Below are 27335 nucleotides of genomic sequence, written 5' to 3'. Positions count from 1 at the left end.
CCTTGAGACCACAGCTCATCACCGCAGCTTCAGCAATAGAGGTTTTGAACATCGCCCACTCAGGTTCAATGCCCCCAACCTCCACAGGGATGTCTGAAAAGCTCCGCCGGAGGTGTGAGTTAAAGATCCCCGGGACAGGGGCTTCCTCCAGACGTTCCCAGTTCACCCGCACTACCCGTTTGGGTTTACCAGGTCTATCCAGAGTCTTCCCCCACCCCTTAATCCAACTCGCCACCAGATGGTGATCAGTCGACAGCTCTGCCCCTCTCTTCACCCGAGTGTCCAAAACAGATCAGATGATACGATAACAAAATCGATCATTGACCTTTGGCCTAGGGTGCTCTGGTACCACGTGCACTTATGAGCATCCTTATGTTCGAACATGGTGTTTGTTATGACCATTCCATGACTAGCACAGAAGTCCAACAACAAACGACCGTTCGGGTTTAGATCAGGGAGGGCCCTTCCTCCCAATCACGCCTCTCCAGGTGTCTCCATCGTTTCCCACGTGTGCGTTGAAGTCTCCCAGCAAGACTACGGAGTCCCCTACTGGAGCACCCTGCAGGGCTCCATTCAGGGTCTCCAAGAAGGCCGAATATGCCGAACTGCGGTTTGGGGCATAGGTACAAACAACAATCAGAGTTTTCCCCCCCATAACCCGAAGGCGTAGGGATAACCCTCTCGTCCACCGGGGTAAACTCCAACGTAGCGGCGCTCAGCCGGGGACTAGTGAGTATCCCCACCCCGGCCCGACGCCTCACACCTTGGGCAACTCCAGAGAAGAATAGAGTCCAACCCCTATCCAAGAGTACGGTTCCAGAGCCAAAATGTGCGTTGAGGTAAACCCCACCAGATCCAACTGGTAGCGATCCACCTCCCGAACTAGTTCCGGCTCCTTCCCCCACAGAGAGGTGACGTTCCACGTCTCCAGAGCCAGCCTCTGCTGCCCGGGTCTTGTCCGTCGAGGTCCCTGACCATCACCACCACCCGTGTGACAGCGCACCCGACCCCAGCGGTTTTTCCATGAGTGGTGGGCCCACAGGATGGATGGATGGGAGGCACCACGTAGCTTCTTCTTGCTGTGCCCGACCGGGCTCCGTGGCAAACCCGACCACCAGGCGCTCGCTGTCGGGCCCTCCCTCTGGGCCTGGCTCCAGACGGGGGCCCCGGGCTTCCTCCGGGCAGGGTCTCTCCTTACCTTTCCCTTTTTCTCATGAAATCGTTTTTGAACCATTCTTAGTCTGGCCCCTCGCCTGAGACCAATTTGCCTTGGGAGACCCTACCAGGAGCACTAGGCTCCAGACAACACAGCTCTCAGGTTCATAGGGACACACAAACCTCTCCACCACGATAAGGTGATGGTTCCAAGAGAGGATATATATATATATATATATATATATATATATACACACATATATATATACAATAATATATATATATATATATACACACATATATATATACAATAATATATATATATATATATATATATATATATCTATATATATATATATATATATATATATATAATGTGTAAATATATATATATATATATATATATGTATGTGTAAATATATGTGTACTGAATGCAAAAGACTGCATTGTGATTAGCATAACGTGGGTGTGCCAATAACGGAGAGAATTGTGGGTACCCACAGAACCCATTTCCATTCAGATATCTTGAGGTGAGAAGTCAAGGGACCCCTGAAAATATGCCATGCCAGTTTTTCCCTCACAAAAATCTAGCCTAACTTTGGAGCGTTATTTAGCCCCCTGACTTGGATCGTATCAATGGATTTATAGTTTAATTTGATACCGTTTCACTAAATTGAGCCTGCTACAGTCCCTGAAAGACAATAAAGTCGGCGGTAAGAGGTTAATTCCTTATTAAAAGACACAATCAAATGAAAACTGAAGGGTAACACCCACGCCCAAATCGACTGAAAGGTATCTTAATACATATGCATTAGTAATGTTGTCTGATGGAAATAAAGGTTTGTTTAAATAACTAATCTTTGTAAAGACAATAAAGAAATAGTATAAAACTGTTTCAAGCATTGCTTATTGGGTTACAGTGGTATTAAGTGGTATTATAACCTGAATGTTTTTCTGCTCTTGGGATAAAGATTAATGAGGTGATTACAAAACACAAAAGAACAATTACATGTTTGTTTTGTCTGCAGGAAAGTGAGAACACAATACACTACTCTCCAAGGAGATATATGAAGAAGGTATAAGTTCCACAGTAAGTTGGTCAGACATGCAGACATTTGTAGCCACGTTGTATTAAATGGTCTTCAATAGGAACAGGCATGTGAAATGTAAACTGCATTGTATTCTGTTGCGTGTTATATTAATCACTCAGGATGAAAAGTTGTGTACATTTACAAAAGTGTACATGCGTCCATTTGAAGTATGTGATTGGGACAAGTAATAAGATGTATTTGTTTCCTCGTTTTCAGACGAGAGTGCTTTTAAACACCGTGGACCAGACACCGTGGACCAGACGCCGCCCGCAGAATGCCGAGTTCAACGATGTCTTCTCTCAGGACTGTTTTAAATGAATCTCTCATCATTCATCCTCCAGGCTTCTATATCATCGGATTTGAGACATTTTCCTACATTAGTGTCTACATTATATTTCTAGCGTTTGTCTATGTGGTCACACTAGTGTTCAATATTTTATTGATCTATATAATTGCCCGTAACCACTGCTTACACACTCCAAAATTTCTGGCTGTTGTAAACCTCGCAGTAATTGATGTAATCTTAAACACAAGCACTATTCCCAGCATGATTAAGACATTCCTCTTCAAGGCCAACTTTATTCCATTCAACCTCTGTCTGTTGCAAATGTTTATGTACTACACTTTTGGGACTTTGGAGTCATATGCACTCGCTATACTTGCTTATGACCGGTTGATTGCAATATGTTTCCCTCTGCGTCACAACTCCATCAACACAATACGGAGCATGTCATGTATTGTCGGCCTGACTTGGTGTTATACTCTGGGAGTAATAGCATTTTCAACAGTTATAATGACTCGACTTTCTTTTTGTAAATCTGTCAGAGTGTTCAGCTATTTCTGTGACTATGCGCCTGTGTTTAGACTTGCCTGTAATGATTACACATTGCAGGCGTCAGTTGCTTCAGCTTCTAGTATGGTGAATCTGATGGGCCCTTTTACTTTTATTATTCTGTCTTATGTCAGCATCCTGGTCACGGTGTTCAGGATGAAATCACTAAGCAGTAGGATGAAAGCTCTGGCCACTTGCATTGAGCACCTAGTCCTTGTTGCCGTATTTTACCTTCCGTTATTCAGCATTTTCTTGATGGGGCTTTATGTGCGATCCATTGACCCGGACCAGCGTGTGCTGAGCCTGTCGCTGGCCTCTTGCATCCCACCCTGCATCAATTCTATTGTCTATTCTTTGAAAACCAAAGAGATTAAAACCAGAGCCCTAGCACTGGTACACAGAATGAAAACAAGCCCTTGACCATTTTCTCTGTCATTCAAAAGTAATCTTTGATGTGTGTGTGTGGTGTGTGTATGTGTGTGCATGTACATGTACATGTGCAGTGTCATATGATGTATTTTTTATGAATCAATAATGGGTTTTTCTTAATATATTAAGTTAATATTCAAGTAAATAAAATGTCAAAATACATATTACTGACTTATTTGGACATTAAATACACTTGGCTGTATTTGAATGGAATTGTTTGCTATTTGTACAGATGACTGCTCTGGGTCTTATGTGTTATCTGAAAGACTCATATCTGAAATACTTTGCTTTTATTTTACTGTATCTCATAATTATATCCCTCATAAATGATCTGATAAAAACAGAACGTCTCATTATTGTATTTACTTGAGGTGCTTGCAGTGCTTTTAAATTGTTCAACATCAGAAATGCATTTTCTAGTCAGATTAAACTAAATTTAGCTAATCTAGCTCCAAGGGTTTATTGAACGACAAAGAAGGCACAGTCCTGAATATGAAAACACACTTTGACTTAAATGTTGTGTTCTTCTGTGTATTTATAGTTCTTTAAAATGTGTTAAGACTTGCAGGAGCGAAAGGGGTGTGTAGAGAAACTATCCGTATATGTACGCATTAAGTTATCACATTCCAGGCTGAATAATATTAATTTTTTTTACATTTTAAAAATGTATTAAAAAGTAAAACTGGATCAATCTTCTACAGACACAGGATGGATGAATATAAACTGCTTGAATGGGAACAGTTTGTCCTGCAGTGCAGTGCAGTGCTCAAAGAAGCTTTGGGCAGACCAGGGATAATTGAAATGCATACTGCTACCTAATTGTATATGTCCCTTACTATGAAGTGACCCAGTGACTGCACAAAGCCAGGTTAAGCAATCTATCAGCCTAGAAAAAATGTCATCAATACTTTTTACTTTTTACTTTTACTGTACATCTGTCAATGACTCAAATGAGCACATTGTTAGATTGAAAAAAATAATTACAAAGAGAATATCTACTGAAATTAAATGTTAATTTAAACCTGCTTTAGAGTTATATAGTGATATGAGGAAAGTTGCCAAAAAAGCTAAACATGAATTTACAGTAACCACCGGTAGATTGATTCTTAAAATATGAATGGAAGTTAGTGTTTGAAAGTCCTTTAAGAAGGCCTACACTTTATAAAACAAGCTAGAACTGGAGGGTTAAAGCTCACACATGTAATTTGATTGAACAAAGGAAAGTCAGAGGACACTTGTCTTCTGGTGTTTCTCTTGCAACCTTTTGAAAGCAGGAAATGACTTCACAAAAACACTGAACGTAAACCCACTCCAATGTCCCTCCATTTTTAATTGCTTGTATTTATAATAGGTGCAACTGAGATTAATTACTCTGAAGTGTATACAGTAAAAGGTTTGTTTGTTGCGAAGTTGCGATCATTAAATAATATTCTCACAGTTCACAAAAAGTCCTTACACTTGAAAAGAGTGTCTCATGAAAATAATTGTTTTTATACATATTTGTCAGTACAGAAATCATGTGCAATAATGATTTCCATACAATGTTCTTCTGCCCCCATTACATTTCTCCATTTATTACACAGTGGTCCTCTCTCTACTGTCTGTTCACAAGAGGTCTTGGAGGTCATTGTGGGTGTGGGAGAAATTAAGTATCACGTTAGTTCATACGGACACAGAAATCATATGCCCCAGCCGTAATCAGCTGACAGCTAAAACGATGAGGAGAGTGTTCCTGACTGAATAGTGTTTACTGGACTTACTGGAAGTACCTCAGTTGCACAACCTACCTGTTCCCTACCAGCCGGCTCAAAGCAAACTCAGGATTGTTTTCTACATTCAAACACTTGTTAAAACTTGGCCAGGTCTGTAATTATGACACCAACTAGTGACAGGGTCTGTTGGGGTGATAGGCTCAGGTGCAGAGACAGGACACAGGCTGGGAGTGGGTCAGAAAAGTCTTTACTTTTAGAACAGGTGGCAGGACAAAACTCAAAATACATCCAGACAACTAACAGGTAAAGTCTGGGCAAAAACAGGATCAACAGAGGATATCCGAAAAGCAGGCAGCAAAAGGATCTCAAGAACTAAAGAGTAAAAATGCAGTTAACTCAGGAACTCGAGACACAAAACAGACGGCTCAACTCACAAACTTGGCCTCCGGCAACAATTCAAGACTCAGCAATGAACAGAAGAAAACAGGCAGCTTATAAAGGCTAGCAAACAAGGAACAGGTGCAACCAATGAAACAATAAAGACAAGCACATGACACACAGAAATGAATGGTGGATCCCCACATGGTCCAAAGAGGAACTGCAGTCCAAAACCCTGACAGGACCCCCCTCCCTATGAACGTCTCCTGACGTTCCCACACGGGCGATCAGGGTGGCTCTGGTGGAAGGCCTCGATGAGGCCCGGATCGAGAACATGCCGAGACGGGACCCAGGACCGCTCCTCAGGACCATAGCCCTCCCAGTCCACCAGGTATTGAAGGCCCCTCCCCACCCGGCGAGAATCCATTAGGCGGTGGTTTGAATAAGCAGGGCCACCATCAACAATTCTGGGGGCGGAGGGGGTTTAGCTGGAGGGACCAAAGGACTTGTGGCGACAGGGCGTAAACTGCGCGGGTAAACTGGGGCCCACGATCCGAGACCACATCCAGGGGGAGACCAAAGAACCTGAAGACATTCTGGCACAAAGCCTCGGCGGTCTCTAGTGCCGAAGGGAGTTTGGGCAGGGGAACGACCCGACACGCCTTGGAAAAGCAGTCGACAATAACCAACATGACTGTGTTTCCCTGAGAGGGGGGAAGGCCTGTAACAAAGTCCAAGGAGATGTGGGACCAGGGCCGCTTGGGGATGGGTAGAAGGTAGGGTGAAGGAAACCATGAGGCGGGATACGGGCGCTCTTACTCTGGGCACAGACAGAGCAAGCAGCAACAAAGGACCTCACATCCGCATTCATGCCAGGCTACCAGAACCGCCTCTAACAAACTCCAGAGTCCTGCGTGCTCCCGGGTGGCTGGTAAGCCGTGAAGAGTGCCCCCACTGCAGAACTTGGGATCGCACCACAGTTGGGACAAATACCCGGTTGGAGGGTCCATTCCCGGGGTCTGGCTCCCTCTTCTGGGCCTGGCGAACCAGTGACTCGACTCCCCATCGGACAGGAGCCACAATCCTCGAGCTCGGGAGGATGGTACTGGAACTCTCACCATCTGACCTGTGAAACAGTCTAGAGAGTGCATCAGGCTTCTGGTTCTTCGAACTGGGGCGGAAGGACAAAACAAAATCAAATCTATTAAAAAAAAGAGCCCATCTTGCCTGCCTGGGGTTGAGACATTTGGCCCTCTGAATGTACTCCAGGTTTTTGTGGTCAGTCCAAACAGCAAAAGGGTGTTGGGCCCCCTCCAGCCAGTGGCGCCACTCCTCCAAGGCCATCTTGATAGCCAGGAGCTCACGATCTCCAACATCATAGTTCCTCTCAGCAGGCGAAAGGCGAGCAGAGAAGAAGGCACACGGACGGAGTTTGCCATCAGCCGGACGCTGGGAGAGCACAGCCCCCACTGCCACATCCGAGGCGTCCACCTCAACCATGAAGGGGAGGGAGAGGTCGGGTAAGGTAAGGATGGGGCGGAGGAAAATCTCACCTTCAGATCCTGGAAGGCCCGCTCTGCCACTGGAGACCACTTAAAGGGGCCAGATTTCTTCTTGGTAAGATCGGTCATGGGGGCGGCAACAGCACTGAAGTTCCTGATAAACTTCCTATAAAAATTGGCAAAGCCAATGAACCGTTGTACCTCCTTGACCGAAGAGGGTTGGGGCCAATCCCGGATAACTTGAGTCTTCTTGGGGTCCGTGATGAGACTCCCTTTGGACAGGATGAAGCCCAAAAAGGACACCTTGGAGACATGGAATTCACACTTCTCAGGTTTGACAAAGAGGTGGCTTTCCAACAGGCGCTGGAGGACGACTCTGACATGATGGACATGTTCATGGAGGGACTTGGAGAAAATCAAAATGTCATCCAAATAAACAAAGAGAAAACGGTTCAATGTCTCTCTCAATACCTCGTTGATGAGTGCCTGGAACACTGCCGGGGCGTTGGTTAAGCCAAACGGCATCACTAAGTACTCGTAGTGGCCCGTTGGTGTGTTGAACGCCGTCTTCCACTCGTCACCCTCCCTGACCCGGACCAAATGGTAGGCGTTACGGAGGTCCAATTTGGTGAAGACGGTTGCCCCTTGGAGGAGTTCAAAAGCAGTGGTCATTAAAGGCAAGGGGTAACGGTTCCTCACCGTGATCTTGTTTAACCCCCTGTAATCTATGCATGGCCTGAGGCCGCCGTCCTTCTTCCCAACAAAAAAGAATCCGGCACCAGCAGGGGAGGACGAGGGGCGAATGATCCCAGCAGTCAGGGAGTCCTTGATATAATCCTCCATAGCTTGGGTCTCAGCGGGTGACAGGGAGAAGATCCTACCTCGTGTAGGGAAAGAGCCTGGAAGGAGATCAATGGCACAGTCAAAGGGCCTATGAGGGGGCAGGGAAGTGGCCCTCCTCTTGCTAAATACCTCAGCTAGGTCGTGGTACTCTGAGGGGACTCGGGGACAACTCGAGAGAGCTAGGAAGCTTAGGGGCTGGAGGCACAGCTCTAGTGAGGAGACAGGAGGACTTGCAATTGGGACCCCCACTCAACCACAGTTCTTGAAGACCAATTGATGTGAGGGCTGTGGTGAGATAACCAGGGGAAGCCCTAGCACAACAGGGAACTCGGGAGAATGAATAAGATTAAACTGAATCTTTTCGTGATGATTGCCAAAAATAGACAAGACAACAGGAGAGGAAACATGAGTCACAGTACCTTGTCCCAAGGGCCTACCATCCAAGGCGGTCACTGAGAGTGGATGGTCCAGCCTGGAGATGGGCAGGTGAAGGGACCCTGGCAAGGGTGAGATCCAAGAAATTCACTGCAGCGCCAGAGTCAATGAGGGTCCTGAAGAGGATGATGTTGGTTCTCCCAGGAGATGGTGACCGGGAGCTGCAGGCACGAAGTCGAGGCTGAGGGAGTAAGAGTCGCACCAGTCACAGTTCTCCCTCTCCTGGACGGGGCTGGGCTTTTCCCGCAAGCTCGGGACATGAGGAACGAAAGTGGTTAGGGCCTCCACAATAGAGGCAGCGTCTCTCCCTCATCCTCCGGTTCCGTTCTGCCTGGGACAGGGAGAGTACCGCCAAGCTGCATCGGCTCCTCAGGACAAGGTGGGTTACTCTGAGGTTCCCGAGGCCACTGAAGCGGAGCGGAGGTTGAAGCTGTGACTCCGGAACTGGGGCGACTGTCCATTTGTCGGTCGCGACGCCTCTCCCACAGACGGTTATCGAGACGGATAGTCTCGGTCAATTAGGGACTCCAGGTCTGACAACGGATCTTTAGCTGCCAGCTCATCCTTGATTCCGCCACAGAGGCCATGCCGGAACGCTGTCATCAGGGCCCCCTCATTCCACCCACTCACAGGAGCCAGGGTTCGGAAGAGAACAGCATACTCTGCCACACTAGAGCCGCCTTGACGCAGCTGGATCAGTCTGTTACCAGCGTCTTTACCTCCTACTGGATGGTCGAAAACCCGGCGCATCTCATCGGTAAAGGCCCTGTAGCCATTACAGGAAGGGCCCTGCTGTTCCCAGACGGCTGTAGCCCATGACCGGGCCTTTCCAGTCAGGAGAGTGATGATGTAGGCGATACGAGAGCGCTCTGAAGGGAAGTAGGAAGGTTGAAGCTCAAAGGTGAGAGAGCATTGGGCTAGGAACGCCCGGCAGTCCTTGTGGTTACCCTCATACCTCTCGGGAGCAGGGAGCCGTGGTTCAGACGGAAGCGGACCGCGGGCACCCATGGAGCTGGACTGCTGAACTGCTGGAGTCAGTGGAGTAGATGGAAGAGATGGTAGACCCTGTGTCCTTGCGTCCGGCAGACGAGCAAGTAGATCCACAAGGGACTGTTGGAGGTTCTGCAGAACCCCCTGCTGGTGGGACAAGAGAGCCTCGTGACGACGCACTGTAGCATCATGGCTTAGAACTGCAGCGTAGAGTTGCTCCTCCGACGTCGGTGCCGGCGGAGACTGGGGGTTAGTTGTCTCTGCTGAGCCAGGTTCCATGGCTGAGTCTTGCTGACAGGGTCTGTTGGGGTGATAGGCTCAGGTGCAGAGACAGACACAGGCTGGGAGTGGGTCAGAAAAGTCTTTACTTTTAGAACAGGTGGCAGGACAAAACTCAAAATACATCCAGACAACTAACAGGTAAAGTCTGGGCAAAAACAGGATCAACAGAGGATATCCGAAAAGCAGGCAGCAAAAGGATCTCAAGAACTAAAGAGTAAATATGCAGTTAACTCAGGAACTCGAGACACAAAACAGACACTTCACGAGACGGCTCAAAACTCATAAACTTGGCCTCCGGCAACAATTCAAGACTCAGCAATGAACAGAAGAAAACAGGCAGCTTATAAAGGCTAGCAAACAAGGAACAGGTGCAACCAATGAAACAATAAAGACAAGCAGATGACACACAGAAATGAACGGTGGCGACCCCACATGGTCCAAAGAGGAACTGCAGTCCAAAAACCCTGACAACTAGCCTAGTCATTATTTGTGTATTTGAGTCAATGCAATAAATGTTATGTGTTCTGTTATATATTATGTGGTATATACAGGGCATATACACATATATGTATATACATATATATATATATATATATATATATATATATATGTACATATGTATATGTATATGTATATGTATATGTATATGTATATATATGTATATATATATATATATATATATATATATATATATATATATATATATATATACAGAAACAGTAATATAAGTACAGTCATTGGAAAAAAATGTGTAAGAGTGAATATTGCACATGACTGGTAATTGCAAAAGTTCTAAAAAGTGAATATTGCACAAGGCATTGATAATTGAACACAGTGTTGGATAATACTTTTCTTGGTGTGGTGGTCTACCAGGGGCCGTGGTGATTGTACAGATTGACCGCTGCAGACACCGTGAGACACCGCGGGTGAAGCAGTCTGTCACTGAAGGAGCTTCACAGTGCGGACAAAGTCCCCAGGACAGAGCTGGCCTTCTTAACCAGTGTGTTCAGTCTCTTCCTGTCAGCAGCCGAGATGCTGCTGCCCCAGCAGACCACTCCATAAACAATAGCTGATGCCACCACCAGTCAAATAAGGTCTTAAGGAGTGCCCCTTGCACTCCAAAAGACCTCAGTCTCCTTAGCAGATAAAGCTGCTCTGTCCCTTCTTAAACAGAGCAACAGAGTTATCTGACCAGTCCAGTTTATTGTTCAGGTGAACGTCCAGGTACTTGCAATATTCGACAATCTCAATGTCCATAACCAGGACGTTCACTGGTGTTGGGGGGGAATGTTGGCGCCTCCTGAAGTCCACCACCACTCCCTGGTCTTCTCTGCATTGAGCAGGAGGTGGTTTCTCTGGCACCAGAGGGAAAAGTCCTGTGTCAGCTCTTTGTACTCCTTGTCATCCCAATCAGAGATGAGACCGACAATAGCAGAGTCGTCAGAGAACTTCTGCAGGTGACACTTTGCTGTATTGTGGGTGAAGTCTGAACCGTTCCTTGGGGGCCCCCGTGCTGCAGACAATCGTGTCTGAGGTTGGAAAAGTCATCAGTCCCCTGATTTTATACTTCGTAGAGCCACTTTTTGCTGCCATCAATCTATTTGGATATGTCTCTACTAGCTTTGCACACCTAGATTGGGGAATAGTTCCCCATTCTTCCTTGCAGAATTGTTCGAGTTCAGTCAAATTCCGTGGTGAGCAGCGATGGACTGCTCTCTTCAAGTCCATCCACAGATTTTCTATCGGATTTAAGTCAGAGCTCTGACTTGGCCACTCAAGGACATTCACCTTCTTGTCCTTAAGCCACTGTGTTGTTCTTTTGGCGGTATGTTTAGGATTGTTGTTGTGTTGGAAGGTGAATGACCTGCCCATCTTCAGCTGTCTAGATGCAGGTTTTCCTCATAATGTGAGTGAACTTGGCAGCATCCATTTTCCCTTCAATCCCTTCAAGTGCCCAGTCCCTGCTGAAGAGAAATAGCCCCACAACATAATGTTGCCACCACCATGCTTCACAGTAGGTATGGTGTATTTTGGATGGTGTGCTGTGTTTGGTTTTCGTCAAACATAGCGCTTGGAGTTCAGTTTAAAAAGTTCAATCTTAGTCTCATCTGACCATAGAACCTTTTTCCACATGGCAACATAATCTTCCAGGTGTGTTTTTTCATAGCATAAACAAGACCTAACCCTTTTCAGAAAAGGCTTCTTTCTTGCCACCCTGCCATACAGGCCAGCTTTGTGTAAAGCTTGTGAGATTGCTGTCATATGCACAGACCGTCCAGTCCCAGCCATAAAGACTTGTAAGTCCTTCAAAGTTGCCTTCGGCCTCTTGGTAGCTTCTCTGATCAATGTCCTCATGGTTCGGTCATCGAGTTTGGACGGACGGCCTGATCTAGGCAAGGTGTTGGTGGTGCCATACTTTTTCCACTTCTTAATAATGCTCTGAACAGTACAACACATTTATTCAGAGAGATGTCTTTGATGTTTATTCCTTGTTTACAGTAAATAACTGATGTGCTGATCCATCACCTGTTGACTGTTCTTTTATTGCTCTACAGTTCCTCAGCTTGTCTCCTGTGTCCTGCTGTGTTTAGCCCCCAGTTTAACCTCTTGCCTTTTGCTGTGTTAATTACTTAGTTACTGGATTTTTCCCATCATATATGTTTAAAAAGAGTGTGGTGAGAGGCTCAAACTCCTCCTCATTCAAAATAATAATCAGATGTTTGTTTGTTTTGAGCACAAAATAAGTTTAATTAATCAGAGTAAGCTACAACCCAGCTCTTTATGGATCATATGAATGTCACAAATAGGGTTTTACTAAATAACGACTTTGGTAACGAGCTTCATCTCAGGAGATATCTGAGGAAAGTATATCTTCCCCAGTACACAGGTCATATGCGCAGTCATACGTTTGCTGCTTATGGATGCAGCATCAAACAGAGCAGCCAACAATCAATAAGAGAACATCAGGTAAGCCACACTCCCAGATTTATATTTTAGTACATGTACAGGTTTGAATTTGTACTCATTAAACTGGCATTACAATTATACATGTGGTTTACGGCCTCTATAGAGGTCTAATGTACACTACGACTTGATTTCTCTTTTTTTAGACTGGAGAGCTTTTAAGCAGAGTTCGTCCTGTGTGGAGACCAACTATGTCTTTTCTCAGGACTGTTTTCAATGACTCTCTCATCATTCATCCTCCAGGCTTCTATATCATCGGATTTGAGACATTTCCCTTCATTAGTGTCTACTTCATCTTTCTAGCGTTTGTCTATGTGGTCACACTGCTGTTCAATATTTTAGTGATCTACGTAATTGCCTTTAATCGTTGTTTACACACTCCAAAATTTCTGGCTGTGGTAAACCTTGCGGTAATTGATGTAATCTTAAACTCAAGCACTATTCCCAGCATGATAAAGATATTCCTCGTCAAGGCCAACTTTGTTCCATTCAACCTCTGTCTGTTGCAAATGTTTGTCTACTACACTTTTGTGGTTTTGGAGTCATATGCACTCGCTATACTTGCTTATGACCGTTTGATTGCAATATGTTTCCCTTTGCGTCACAACTCCATCAACACAATGCGGAGCATGTCATGTATTGTCGGCCTGACTTGGTGTTATGCTCTGGGAGTAAATGCATTTTCAACAGGTATAATGACTCAACTGTCTTTTTGTAATTCTGTCAGAGTTTTCAGCTATTTCTGTGACTATGCGCCTGTGTTTAGACTCGCCTGTAATGACTACACAATGCAGTGGTTTGCAGCTTCTTTTTTCACTGTTTTGCTCCTTGTAGTACCCTTTACTTGTATTCTCCTGTCTTATGTGAGCATTTTGGTGACTGTATTCAGGATGAAATCTTTAGACAGTCGAGTGAAAGCTCTGGCCACTTGTGTTGAGCATATCATCCTTGTTGCTGTATTTTACATTCCTCTTATTACCATTTTTACTATCGGGTTTTATCTGGGTCTGATTGACCCGGACCAGCGTGTGCTGAGTCTGTCGATGGCCTCTTGCATCCCACCCTGCGTCAATCCCATTATATATTCTTTGAAAACCAAAGAGATCAAAATCAGAGCCCTTGCTATGGTAAGAAAAAATAAAATTGCCACGGATCAACGTAAGAGCAAACCTTTGAAAGTTGTTAACATGTTGTGTTGAAGGTTAAAAGCCAAGAGCCATGACTCTAAAATAATGTTTCCTCTGCCTTTCTATGGGTTTAAATATTAAAGAAACTATGAATTATTATTAATTAAAGATATTTAAAAATGTTTTTTTTACAGTAGGCCAAACCTAAAATCTATACTAAATGAACTTTACAGCTTTTCTTTTGCCATTTCAAGATTTCATGCAATAAATGTCTACACTCTTAAGGACTGTGTGCTTTATTTCTTTCAAGATGAAACGATGCACTTTTAACAGCTTCACAAAAACAATATAAATGTACATCTGCACCTGTATAAATTAACCTCAAGTTTGAATTGTTTTTATTCTCAATAGTTGCGACTATGATTATTAAGGTGACATTTAAAGGGTATTCTATTGCACTGTTCATTCAATTCATGTTCACAAAATGTCCCTCTGATGTGACCTAATAGTCAATCAATGTGAGCATGGTGGTGCTGGGTTGTTGGTGTGTGTGTAGGGTAAGTGGAGGTTGAATATTACACTCAGACATAACTAAGACTACAAGTGACCCCATCATTACAGAAAGGTACAGATCACAGGCACAGCCTCAAATACTTGTAGTTAGTTTATCACAATGTAATTATGTTATACTCTTGTACATTAAAACATTGCAACACATTGTAATAATATTAGCATCTGCCCTATTTTATTTTATAAACGTTTTATAAACGCTCAAAGAGCAGTGAGATGTTTAAAACAATAATAAAATCTGCATCAATCCTATTGTATATTCTTTAAAAACCAAAGAGATCTAAAATAGAGCCTTGAAACTGGTTAGAGAAAATAATAGTGGCACATTCAGTTACTCTTTCAGATCTTGTTAAATGTGCTTAATGATAACTTATTTATCCTCAACTTTTAAACATATCGAAACATGATCAAGTATAACAATATATTACACAGTACTTTAAAATAATGGAGGACATAGATTAGATAATATACAGTACAGTACATGATGAGTGCCTGCCCTCTAGTGGGATTAAGTGTACATTGCAAGCTGTACCATGAATGATGCTCAGTTACTAATCTGTGATAGCACAACATAGTCATGGTTGTTCCTAAAACTGTATCACTTGTATATTGTGTTCAGTATATTGCGCTGCTGCACTTTAAAGGTTTATGTTTAGCACCCAGTATAGCTCCAACATCCCAACATGTCCTTCAACTTCACTGTTGATGTTTCCAAACTCAACTGTAAACTGTGAGAGTTGAACAACATCAACACTATGTTTGGAGGAGATTGGATTAATTGAATCTCTGATTTTAAGGTCCAGAGTTAAATAATGACATCCTTTCCTGCATCAGTAAAACTCATATTATCATATCCACCCTTCTGTTGTTTTCAAAAACATTGAGATTCCACTCGGAGTAGAGCCGCTGCTCCTTTACGTTGAAAGGAGCCAGTTGAGGTGGTTTGGGCATCTAGTAAGGATGCCACCTGGGCGCTCCCTAGGGAGGTGTTCCAGGCACGTCCAGCTGGGAGGAGACCCCGGGGAAGACCCAGGACTCGGTGTAGAGATTATATCTCCTCACTGGCCTGGGAACGCCTCAGGATCCCCCAGTCGGAGCTGGAGGATGTGGCCCGGAGAAGGAAAGATTGGGGTTCCCTACTGGAGCTGCTGCCCCCGCGACCCGATCCCGGATAAGCGGTGGACGATGGATGGATGAGATTCCACTGACTTGTGATCAGCTTTTGTTCAATAAAAAAGGCAGAAGCTAAGCACTTGTGTTTTTAATGAGAGAAAATGTGAGTTCTTAAATGACGCAGATCACAGCCACAATGCAAGCATCACTTGTGGTTTTATTTTTCATCTGTCTGACAATCTGTCCTACAATGTATGCAACCAAAGAAAAAACACCTGATAAGGAAGTGGCAGGATAAGACAGCCGTTTTAAGACAAAGATTTTATAAAATTACTTATATTTAGCTGGTCAGCTTTCACCGTAGTCACACAAATTTCAACGTATTTGCTGGAGAATAAAACCTTACTGGTTAGCTATATAGCTACTAATGCTAAAATAGTGATGACACAGCAAACCATTCTGCATCTGTTTTGGTTTACACAGTAAAATTAACTGTATCCACTAATCCCTTAAAACACAATTACAAACTACTAGATGTTGCAAGCATACCAGTATTCTCCTGCATGTTTCATCTTCAGCCTTTGAGTCTTGATTGTCTATTTTTTTGTCTTTCTGTTTATATCATATCAATTTATCATTATTTTACCAAGCTTTAACTTCCTCCGGCAGAGTTTAATCTTGCCTTCTGGATCTCCTGCCAGCTGATGGTATCTTTGTAAAACCCAAATAGGTTAGCTAGAAAGGCAGTCCGCTTTCATGCCCTCCCCTTCTCCACCTCTTATGCCACTTGGCCCGCCTCAAGGTCATAAGCTTCTTGCAGAGGACTCTGGGCAGTTAAGAGAGATCTCCTCTGCTCAAGGCACTGCTGCGCAAAAATGATGCAGTTTGAAACATGATGTTTATGTCTATAGTACTTCAGTCAATGTGACAGAGTTACTTTATATGATATTATATTATACTTTTTATTCACCTGGATAACTGAGGGTGATGTTTGCTGAGTCCAGGATGTACAGTTGATTAATAATATTATTAGATATTGTAAATATTAAATGGTTTATTTAATAATTTTCTATGATTTAAGCTGATTTAGCAGTACTTTGAGAATGTCCCAGTAGAGTATCACTCTTATGTGTTTCACATCTTGGTTTTAGGAACCTGGATATACTATCATTAATTATTATTTTCATTATTGATTAATCCGACAATTATTTTCTTGATTAACCCAATAAATGTTTTGTCTATAAAATGTCAGAAAATAGAAAAAGCACAAAGCAGCCCATGGATATGTAGGATTATTTTAATTTAATATTTAATTTACAGTTCAACACCCAAAGATATTAAGTTTATTATCATATTTGACAAAGATTAGCATCCTATCCTAACAATTGATTTATAGTTGCATAGTTATTTTCTCGATTAACCTATAACCCATATGTCAAAAAATAGTTGAAAATGCATAAAGCAGCCGATGGAGATGCATTACATATTGGGGTTTTATTCTACCAACGGTCCAAACCCCAAATATGTTCAGTTTATTATCAAATTCTTACAATTGAGATGGGAACAAGAAAATATTCAACATCTTTCCTGTCCATCGATTAGTCGATTAATAAACAAATCACTGTAGCTCTGATCAAAATCAAGTTATTAAGTCAGGTCCATACTAATGTGTATGTAAACTAACCAAATGTCTCTGAATGAGAACTCCAACCTACTAATACATAGAGAAATTATGTTTAAAAAAATGATGTGCTGCCTCTAATAAACAGCGTACGGTCACAGCAGCAATTCAATTCATAACATACTGAAATCCCTGATTTCATTTGGGATAGGAAATCATTATACAGTATCGCCACTGTAGTAATATATAATGCAACAATTGCATCTGGTCTTGTAATATAGCAAAGCACAATAAATGACAAGATACAGAACAAAACAAAAACAAGTATGTTATTGTAGCACTTCTTAAGTGTCTTTATAGCAGTGATAAAGATTTCACCATTTTTTAGTTCCATTGCTAATCCTATTTCTTTTGTAAAGCTTCTTGATGGAGATCAGAACTTCTTCTGTTTTTAAAGAGTACACAATAGGATTTAGCAATGCAGGTATGGTGTGTGTCAAAGAGGAGTTTATTATTCTGGCATTAGGGTGGATGTAAGAGGCTACTGACGCTATGTTGGTGCCCAGTATTGGTAGGAAGAAAACTGCCACAAGAATCAGGTGAGAAGTACAAGTTTTACATGCTTTAAGTCGTTCCTCTCCTGATGCAATCCTGCTCAGTGCTATGGAAATGCAAACATATGATAATGCTATCAATACAAGAGGAATACAGAGGACTGCCATGAAAGCAACATATGCCATTATGTTATTTAAAGATGTGTCATTACAAGCCAGGAGAAATACTGGTGAATGATCACAGAATAAGCTCTTTATCACCAAAGAGTTACAGAAGGAGAGGCGATCAAAAGCCTCAGCTGTAAATGTTATGAGGCTCAATAAAACAATCCACGCAATCAGAAGAATTGCAGCAATAGCTGGTTTTGTCACAATACTATGGTACCTTAAAGGGAAGCAAATTGCTATGAATCGGTCATATGCCAATGTGACAAGTGTCCATGACTGCACAGCTAAAAACAAAAAAACAAAGAACATATAACTTAAGCAAGCCTCGTAGACAATGTATCTCCTGTCAAACAAAAACGTGTCCAGGACTTTTGGGATGAGGGCTGTGCTCCCACACAAATCTGTCAAAGCCAGGTTAAACACAATCATGTATTTAGGAGTATGAAGAGACCGGACCAGGTAAATAACTGAGAGAAGGAAGCTGTTCCCAAGAAGAGTCATGATATATACAAAACACAGGAAAACATAGTAATACTTAACATGAGGGGTGTTAGAAAACCCACTGAGATAGAATTTTGCAGGGCGAATAAATGTGGCATTAAATGTGGGAGCAGCTTTCTCTTCTGGAGTCATTTTGAATATCGGTTTCCCTAAATTCAAAAAGAGAAAAAACAAGAGAATATATGATATGGAATGACACAGGTGATTTAAAGAAATTGTTGTTATCAAACTCACTTCACAGAGAACATCAAGTGTGCTTTGCCCTGGAGTGAGCTGTGCTGTGAGAGACCTGACATTTATGTGCAACCCCTTTCCTAGAAAAGCAGGTGGCTGTATAACAAAGTCATTCAATGTGTATGTGTACAGTATTGCACACTGTAAAAACATGACAATATTCATACAAACAACAGAAATTATAAAGCACAATCATGGATCTAACAAAAAAAGCATTACAAATAAATACACCATAAAGTCTCTGGTAAAATGCTAAAGTATTTTAAAAGCCCCTTTAGAGGCTATTTCAAAACAGAAATCTTAAAGAAGGGTTTTTAAAAAAAAACAATGTTAAAATTGTACTCATCATCATCATGCTAACGCAGTGTTACTCATTGCGTGACTCGTGAGCCTCCTGCGGCTCGCCAAGCTTTAATTGTTGGCTCGCATGGCAGTGGGCTAAATAAAGGGGTGATAGATATGATTATGGAGTCAATACAGATATTTCATAAAAACGCTAAAAACAAGCAGGGCTATTACATATAACCCATTAAAACACTGAAAGTGTCTGCTCTATTAGCCTACAAATAATATCCATCCATCCATCGTCTACCGCTTATCCGGGGTCGGGTCGCGGGGGCAGCAGCTCCAGTAAGGAACCCCAATCTTCCCTTCTCCGGGCCACATCCTCCAGCTCCGACTGGGGAATCCTGAGGCGTTCCCAGGCCAGTGAGGAGATATAATCTCTCCACCGAGACCTGGGTCTTCCCCGGGGTCTCCTCCCAGCTGGACGTGCCTGGAACACCTCCCTAGGGAAGCGTCCAGGTGGCATCCTTACTAGATGCCCAAACCACCTCAACTGGCTCCTTTCAACGTAAAGGAGCAGCGGCTCTACTCCGAGTCTCTCACGGATGGCTGAGCTTCTCACCCTGTCTCTAAGGGAGACGCCAGCCACCCATCTGACAAAAACCCATTTCGGACGGAATCCGCATTGTTCTTCTTCAATCAGAGGTTCGACTACCGGCCGAACCCTCCATTCCAGTACCTTGGAGTAGACTTTACCAGGGAGGCTGAGAAGTGTGATACCCCTGTAGTTGGCACACACTCTCTGGTCCCCCTTTTTGAATAGGGGAACCACCACCCCGGTCTGCCAACCCCTAGGTAATGTCCCAGACTTCCACGCAATGTTGACGAGGCGTGTCAACCAAGACAGCCCCTCAACACCCAAAGCCTTCAGCATTTCTGGACGGATCTTATCAACTCCTGCGGCTTTGCCACTGTGGAGTTGTTTGACCAACTCAGTGACTTCCATCAGGGAAATTGACGATTATCCCCCATCAGCTTCCAGCTCTGCCTCTACCATAGAGGGCGTGTTAGTCGGATTCAGGAGTTCCTCAAAGTGCTCCTTCCACCGGCCAATAACCTTCTCCGTCAAAGTCAGCAGGGTCCCACCCTTGCTGTACACAGCTTGGATGGTTCCTCGCTTCCCCCTCCTGAGGTGCCGGATGGTTTTCCAAAAGCACCTTGGTGCCGACCGAAAGTCCTTCTCCATAGCTTCTCCGAACTTCTCCCACACCCGCTGCTTTGCCTCTGACACGGCAGAGGCTGCCGCCCTTCTAGTGCTTCGATACTGCAACTGTTTCCGGAGTCCTCCCGGATAACATAACCCGGAAGGACTCCTTCTTCAGTCGAACGGCTTCCCTGACCACCGGGGTCCACCACGGTGTTCGAGGGTTACCGCCCCTTGAGGCACCTAAGACCTTGAGACCACAGCTCATCACCGCAGCTTCAGCAATAGAGGTTTTGAACATCGCCCAAGAAGGCCGAATATTGCGGTTTGGGGCATAGGCACAAACAACAGTCAGAGTTTTCCCCCCATAACCCGAATGCGTAGGGAGGCGACCCTCTCATCCACCGGGGTAAACTCCAACGTAGCGGTGCTCAGCCGGGGACTTGTGAGTATCCCCACCCCGGCCCGACGCCTTACACCTTGGGCAACTCCGGAGAAGAATAGACTCCTACCCCTATCCAGGAGTACGGTTCCAGAGCCAAGACTGTGCGTAGAGGTAAGCCCCACCAGATCCAACTGGTAGCGCTCCACTTCCCGCACTAGTTCCAGCTCCTTCCCCCACAGAGAGGTGACGTTCCACATCCACAGAGCCAGCCTCTGCTGCCCGGGTCTGGTCCGTCGAGATCCCTGACCATCACTGCCACCCATGTGACAGCGCACCGACCCCAGCGGTTTTTCCCATGAGTGGTGGGCCCACAGGATGGATGGATGGGAGGCACCACGTAGCTTCTTCGGGCTGTGCCCGACCGGGCTCCATGGCAAACTCGGCCACCAGGAGCTTGCTGTCGGGCCCTCCCTCTGGGCCTGGCTCGAGACGGGGGCCCCGAGCTTCCTCCGGGCAGGGTCTCTCCATTCCTTTCCCTTTTATTCATGAAGTCGTTTTGAACCATTCTTAGTCTGGCCCCTCGCCTGAGACCAATTTGCCTTGGGAGACCCTAGCAGGAGCACTAGGCTCCAGACAACACAGCTCTCGGGACACACAAACCTCTCCACCACGATAAGGTGATGGTTCCCAGAGAGGTTACAAATAATAGATAATAATAATTGATAAAAGATGCAAATATAGACTAGAAATAAGATATTTAAACTTGCTCGGCCGGAACACCGACTCACTGCGGAGTTGCCAGTTTTGGCGGTCTACCAGCACTACAATGGTGAATGTTCTCTTGGACGGGTAGATAAGTGGTGAGCTAGTATATAAATAAATAAACTTAAGCTCATTAAAAATATGTTAACATACCCATGCTTATGAATATGGACATTTGCTAAAAAATAATTTATATTGCTAAATTTGAACATTTAAATTGAAGGATACTACAACCAACCTGGCACTTCATACTTGCGTTAGCTTGGCTCCGGTTGACTCGTTTCACCATTACACGCTAGTTAGAGTGTGTTTCTACGGACGTAAAATGGATCGATTTCTTATTTAAAAAATAGTTGTACACCATAGTACACCAGTTGGACAGAAACAAAGCGTGACGAGGAAGATGCTGGAGATGGAGTTTGTGGACAAACAACAGCTACTCCCGTTAAAAAATAAAGGTAGGCTACGAGCCGTACAAAACGAGCATAGGACATTTCAAGACAAGTGGACAGAGAAATTGGTTTTTGTCCTCCTCGAGTCGAACCTTTCGTGCTTAATGTGCAAACAAACCCGCTCTGGTTTCAAGCGAAGTCATTTGGAGCCGCATTTCTAAACAACGCATCCAAAATGCAACAAAATTTACGCACCTGGAAGAGAAATTAGTAAAAAAAAATAGAGCAGTTTTCTTCTTCTCTTTCTGGACAACAAAGGCTCATACACATGACAACTAATACAGTTGAACGATTAACTGAGGCATCTTTTGAGATCGCATGGATTTTGGCTCGGGCAAAAAAACTTCTCAGACTCAAAAATTGTGAAAGACTGCTTTTTGGCTTCAGCAGAAATATTGTTTGCAGAGTTTGACAACATCATCCCAGTGTTAAACTAATCCTGCTTTTAATGAATGTATTGGTTGGCTGCATTGCATATTGTATGTTCTGGGTGGGATGACAGATTAATAAGCAGACTTTTTATGACTGGATGTAGCTTTTCATACTTTGCAGTAAAAGTGGCTCTCCTATTGACTTTGTCCTATCAATGTGGTTCTCACGTAAAAAATAATGAAGACCACTGCACTAGATGGTGCAAGACTCGCAGAATAAAAGACTCTTCCGTGTTTTATTTTCAGTGTATGGATCTTGAGCACATCGGTTGGTCAAATTAATTTCCTTCAATTTAAGTCACCAGTCAAAGTTCACGAAACGTGAAATCTGCAAATGATGAAAGTTCACACAGAAAAATGTGGATACCTTTTCCTACAATCTGTGCGTTTGTTTTTATTTGAGTGAACACAAAGGTGGACCTAATGCAGGTGAATTTAGTTGTTGTGCTGTTGGCTGCAAGTTAGTGTATTTCTGTACAGGGGTGAATTTTTATATATTATGCATTTTGTGTTATATTAAGGTTAAAACCATAATACACAGACGATCCACCTCTTTTCCCATTTTGGATAATTGTAATAACTAAAGTTATCCCCTGACTTTTCATCTAGTACCACTATCAGGACAACTTTTGAAATTGCCCAAAACTTTTATGACCAAATATCTGCAAAACTAATGACATTGGCATCAGCCTCAGCTGTCACTTTGTGCTTACTGATAATTGTTAGCATACTAAAACGATAAACTAAGGTGGTAAAACTATACCTGCTAAAGAGCAGCATGTTAGCAGTGTCATAGTGAGTGTGTTAGCTACTGATGTTAGCATATAGCTCAAACCTTAAGTAAAGTCTCAAAGAGCTGCTAGCATGGATGTAGACTTTTAGTCTTTTTTTTATTGCAGGTCATTAAAAGATGAGAAATTACTTTTTAGACAACACTCGATTGAGATGCGAAACAAGATATAACTATAACCAAGTTAGCATGCATTTTAGAAATACAAAATTCTTTATATGGTTTGGATTTTTCACCAAAGATATGAAAATGAATACAAAATAAACATCTACATACACAGTAGACTGGATACTCTAACAAGACATGCGTACAGACACAAATCGTTGGCTCACAATAACTTGTTTGCTTAATTATTAAGAAAACACACATTTATTTGTAAGGTTTTGCTTCTGCTCCAGACATCTTATTTGCCCACAAAATCCATACAGAAAAAAATCAGTGTAGGCTGCTTTTCTTTTCTATAACCTCCTTCAGAAAACAAGACAAACAAATCAGACATTATGCTTTTAAATAAGTACCAATACATAAAGAAAAAAACAAGTAACATGTTTACTTTTAACACCACCCACAGAATATCTACTTGATCTATGGATTTGTTGTGATAATGAAATTAATTCATACTCAATTTACAAACATTTGTGTGATGTTAGAAAGTATAATTCTACCATTTACATTGCGAATTCTCTGTAAATAAAACAGCATAAGAGAATGTATAGCATAGGCAAATGGTCACATTATGATTGATCTCTTTATCGTTACTTTGGATTTCCTTCTGATTTTTAATTTTTTTTTCACAGATTCTTTGATTTCTTGTGTCTGCAGAACATAAATGATTGGGTTCAACATGGGAGGAAATACGGAGGTGAGAGACAAGTTTATGATCCTGGCATTTGGATGTATTTTTTCCATAAGGGTAAATGTGATTAACAGTGGGATAAAATATATTGCCACTAATGAGAGATGAGCTGTGCACGTTTTAAAGGCCTTCACTCTTTCCTGAACTGTGGCTACTTTAGACAATGCATAGCTTATACAGAAATAAGTAAACAGGATAAATGTTAGTGGAAAACAAAGAATAACGACTACTAACAACACACCAATGATAAGGGAGGGTGTATAGTCATTGCAGGCCAGCCGGTATATCTGTCCATGGTCACAGAAATAGCTGTTAATAACCACAGACTTACAGAAGGAAAGTCTTGTGAGAAGACCAACTGAAATGAGTACAGCAATTATAACAAAGACCCAGAAACAGGCAATCATAGACAGCATGAACCTGTGAGTTACCTTCACTTGATAGTGCAGTGGGAAGACGATTGCTATCAGTCTGTCATAGGAGAGTGCAACCAGATTAAATGACTGCATTGAAAGGCTGGTGTAGCAGAAAAAAAGGAAAGCCAAGCAGTCGCTGTAGGGGATGTACTGATGGTTAAACAGAAAGATGTCAAGAATCTTCGGCACCAAAGCAGAACTACCAAACAGGTCCACAAATGCTAAATTAAAAACTGCAATATATTTTGGAGTTCTAAGATTATGGTCCAAGTATATTACAGCCATCACAGCTGTGTTCCCCAGCACTGAAACAACATAAACAAAAAAGAGAAAGACATAGTAATGTTTCATTTTTGGAGAGCCAGATAAACCACTTATTATGAAATAAGCAGGTTTCACAAAAGTGATGTTTTCGCCAAGAGCCGAGTTGAATAAGTTCATTATAAAACTGTCCACAAAGCAGTGAGTTATGTAGATAGGTGTCCTTTTCTGATCCTCAGCACAAGCACTGGTTTTATTTTGTATATGGAGATGTGCTCTTCTCTCTTTCTGGTGACAGAGCTCTGTCAAGCTTTAACTGTTCTGACCTAACCCTCCTCTGCATTACTTTTAAATAAGTCTGTTCCCCTGTGACTATTGTACATAAGCCACTAATCAGACAACCCGTTTCACTTGTCAACCTTACTGACTCCAATTTACTTAGAGCAAATAAAAGAAGTTACGTATGTAACTACGGTTCTATGAATCCTGGATGACCACTAGAGGCAGTACTTAACACTGAATACCTTCCATCTCACGCATACGCAGATCGAATATTTATATCAACAAAATGCGGGTCATCCGAGGTCACACGTGACTTTGTTGATATAAATATTCGACCTGCGTGAGACGGAAGATATTCAGTGTTAAGGATAAGGATTCAGTAAGTATGAAATAGAAAAGCACCTACTGTATAGCACATCTGTTTTTTATATTTGGTGTAGTATTTGTAAGTGTAACGGACTGGAGTAGCCTGCTAACATCTCATTTATCTAAAAGGTTCAGATTGCCTGCCACACCAACACAGCGAGAATAACACCAAGAAACGTATAAAATGATTGACTTTTGTTACATTACTTTTAAAAACACCTCGTTAATAAATAGTTAAAATAATGTTAAATGTGTCAAGTAATAGTTCAGGTTTAAAAATACTAAAAGTCCAGTCCAGTTAATATGGAACAACAACTCTGCGTTTTCCCTTGCGCCAGGGAAAGGGCATGCTTCAGTGGGACTGTCGATAGAGTGCGTTGAAACAGCGAGGGTCGGAGGCCGTTTCACCAAGGCGAGAGGAGGAAGGTCAGGTTCACCAGATGAGGAGGAGCTGAGGAGGATCAGTGCACGGCGGGGAGCAAGAGGGATCCGATCCGGTCCGATCTGCGAGGAAACAAGGCAGCAACTGTCAAGGGGAAACATCCTCTCATCAGTGCACGGCGAGGAGCAAGAGGGATCCGATCCGATCTGCGGGGAGGCAAGGCAGCAACTGTCCTGGGCAACATCCTCCCGTCAGTGCTCAGCGAGGAGCAAAAGGGATCCGATCCGATCTGCGGGGAGGCAAGGCAGCAACTGTCCTGGGAAACATCCTCCAAGGTCTGGTTCACCAGACGAGGAGTAGCTGAGGAGGATCAGTGTGCGGTGAGGGAAACATCCTATAAGGTCTACATCCTTCCAGCCTCTACAGCCTTCCAGGTCTGTAAGGCCTACATCCTGCAAGGCCTACATCCTGCAAGGCCTACATCCTGCAAGGCCTACATCCTGCAAGGCCTACATCCTGCAAGGCCTACATCCTGCAAGGCCTACATCCTGTCAGTTTTGGTTCAGCAGGTAATCTGGCGTATTTATAGGGGAGTGGAGTCGGCAACTGGCGAATGAGAGCGCTGATTTTAGCTGGGTTCAGATGTGTCAATTAGCAACACTGGGTTCAGGTGTGTCAATTAGCAACGCTGGGTTCAGGTGTGTCAATTAGCAATGCTGGGTTCAGGTGTGTCAATTAGCACGGAGCACTGCCCTTCGCGAAACAGCAGAGGAGAAACTGAGCAAAGCAAGCAGTAGACCAGGGGTGTCAAACTCAATCACAGAGAGGGCCAAAATTAAGGCATCGTTTCGGGGGTGAAGCTTGGAAACTGTGCAGCGCCCACAGAGTCATACTTTGCCTTGAGTGTGTTGTTACACTGGAGGTCAATCAGCTCCATTTGGATGGTCACATGTGCTGTTTCCATGTCAACTGCAAACGGATTGCTGAGCAGTTCATGCGCAGTCGGGAACACAGCGGTGGAGATGGTTTGTCAGTGTTTGGAAACACGTAGTGACCAAAGTTTCCTTGCTGCATCAGAGTCTCCCACAGGCAGCTCGGCCTGGAGCGCTGTCACTGCATCATACATGTCCGTGATCACACAGCCCTGAAGCTGGACGTTTAACAGTGAGATGCTTCGTTATGTCGCACAAACAGGCCAGCTCACATCGCCACTTTTCGTCCCAGAGATCTGTGGTGTGTTTCCCTTTGCTTCCAAAAACGGCCAGATTTCCTCACGCAACTCGAAAAATCTATTCAGCACTTTTCCTCGACTCAGCCATCGCACCGTCATGTTCAGAATGTATCTCCTCAGGAAAAGACTTACATTTACTCTTATGAAGTTTCCTGTCTGTGTTACGGTGCTTATTACATGTTCCATCTCCATAGCTTTACAACACAGCGCTTCCTGGTGTGTGATGCGGTGATACACCGTCAGCTCACCTGCACAGTTCTCCCGCTGCATCTTCTCCCGCATCCTGCACTAATCCGCTCTTTTCATCACATCGCAGGCTCCGTCTGTCGTCAGTCCCGTCAGTTTGTCCCGGGGCAGTTTCATTTCATTCACACATTTAGATACTTCCTCATATATGTATTTTCCCGTGGTTGTGCCATGCATTGATTTAATTACCAAAACCGGCAGGCCAGTTATGATAGAGAAATTATATTTTCTCGCGGGCCGGATATAATTGTGGCCTTGAGTTTGACACCCGTGCAGTAGACACAGAAACGTGCACATAAATTAGATAAATAACATAAACGTCTAGTTTATTTAATAAAAGAGCACCTGTTCAATGTGAAAAGTGAGTTGTGAATATTAAATAAATAAAAATCAGAGGGGGCCACAGACAATGGTAGGGGAAACACTGATACTGCTTTTAGTACTCAGAGACGTGATATACTTAAAACTCAATTTTATTAAATATA

At 43.4% G+C, this 27335-nt stretch overlaps 6 protein-coding genes across 8 annotated transcripts in view; 3 read left to right on the top strand and 3 right to left on the bottom strand.

The window, feature by feature from the left end:
* Positions 1-2604, top strand: part of LOC115019414 (cytochrome c oxidase assembly factor 4 homolog, mitochondrial-like) — a 6393-nt gene extending 3789 nt beyond the window's left edge. For 2 of the 3 annotated variants that reach the window (XM_029448963.1, XM_029448962.1), the window contains exon 3: positions 2463-2598. In XM_029448963.1, the coding sequence (XP_029304823.1) occupies positions 2463-2564 (102 nt within the window). In that variant the 3' untranslated portion in view covers positions 2565-2598. Of the gene's footprint in view, positions 1-2183; positions 2246-2462 lie in introns of all 3 variants that reach the window. The other variant, XM_029448964.1, reaches the window with a different exon arrangement.
* On the top strand, positions 2536-3842 carry LOC115019413 (olfactory receptor 1M1-like). Its single transcript, XM_029448961.1, has one exon. It carries the CDS (start codon positions 2536-2538, stop codon positions 3496-3498), a length of 963 nt encoding a protein of 320 aa, XP_029304821.1. The 3' UTR covers positions 3499-3842.
* Positions 3843-5850: 2008 nt separating this feature from the next.
* LOC115018779 (uncharacterized) lies at positions 5851-9646 on the bottom strand. Its single transcript, XM_029447994.1, has 8 exons — positions 8880-9646; positions 8533-8627; positions 8362-8439; positions 7571-8151; positions 7301-7402; positions 6457-7189; positions 6183-6318; positions 5851-6064 (listed from the first exon to the last, which is right to left on the bottom strand). The coding sequence occupies exons 1-8, from the start codon at positions 9644-9646 to the stop codon at positions 5851-5853; spliced, it is 2706 nt and encodes a 901-aa protein (XP_029303854.1).
* A 3158-nt stretch (positions 9647-12804) lies between these two features.
* On the top strand, positions 12805-17025 carry LOC115018778 (olfactory receptor 24-like). The gene is made up of 2 exons (XM_029447993.1): positions 12805-13740; positions 16981-17025. Exons 1-2 carry the CDS (start codon positions 12805-12807, stop codon positions 17023-17025), a joined length of 981 nt encoding a protein of 326 aa, XP_029303853.1.
* Positions 17026-17418: 393 nt separating this feature from the next.
* On the bottom strand, positions 17419-20903 carry or42a4 (odorant receptor, family 42, subfamily A, member 4). The gene is made up of 2 exons (XM_029447991.1): positions 20798-20903; positions 17419-18416 (listed from the first exon to the last, which is right to left on the bottom strand). The coding sequence occupies exons 1-2, from the start codon at positions 20901-20903 to the stop codon at positions 17419-17421; spliced, it is 1104 nt and encodes a 367-aa protein (XP_029303851.1).
* Positions 20904-23340: 2437 nt separating this feature from the next.
* LOC115018860 (olfactory receptor 6C4-like) lies at positions 23341-25901 on the bottom strand. Its single transcript, XM_029448103.1, has one exon. The coding sequence runs from the start codon at positions 24521-24523 to the stop codon at positions 23540-23542; it is 984 nt and encodes a 327-aa protein (XP_029303963.1). The 5' UTR covers positions 24524-25901; the 3' UTR covers positions 23341-23539.
* Positions 25902-27335: the final 1434 nt, after the last annotated feature.

The sequence above is a fragment of the Cottoperca gobio genome, chromosome 14 (assembly GCF_900634415.1).
Source record: "Cottoperca gobio chromosome 14, fCotGob3.1, whole genome shotgun sequence".
Taxonomy (NCBI): domain Eukaryota; kingdom Metazoa; phylum Chordata; class Actinopteri; order Perciformes; family Bovichtidae; genus Cottoperca; species Cottoperca gobio.
The sequence above is the reverse complement of the archived record's forward strand: the minus strand, read 5'-3'. Positions and strand labels throughout refer to the sequence as shown.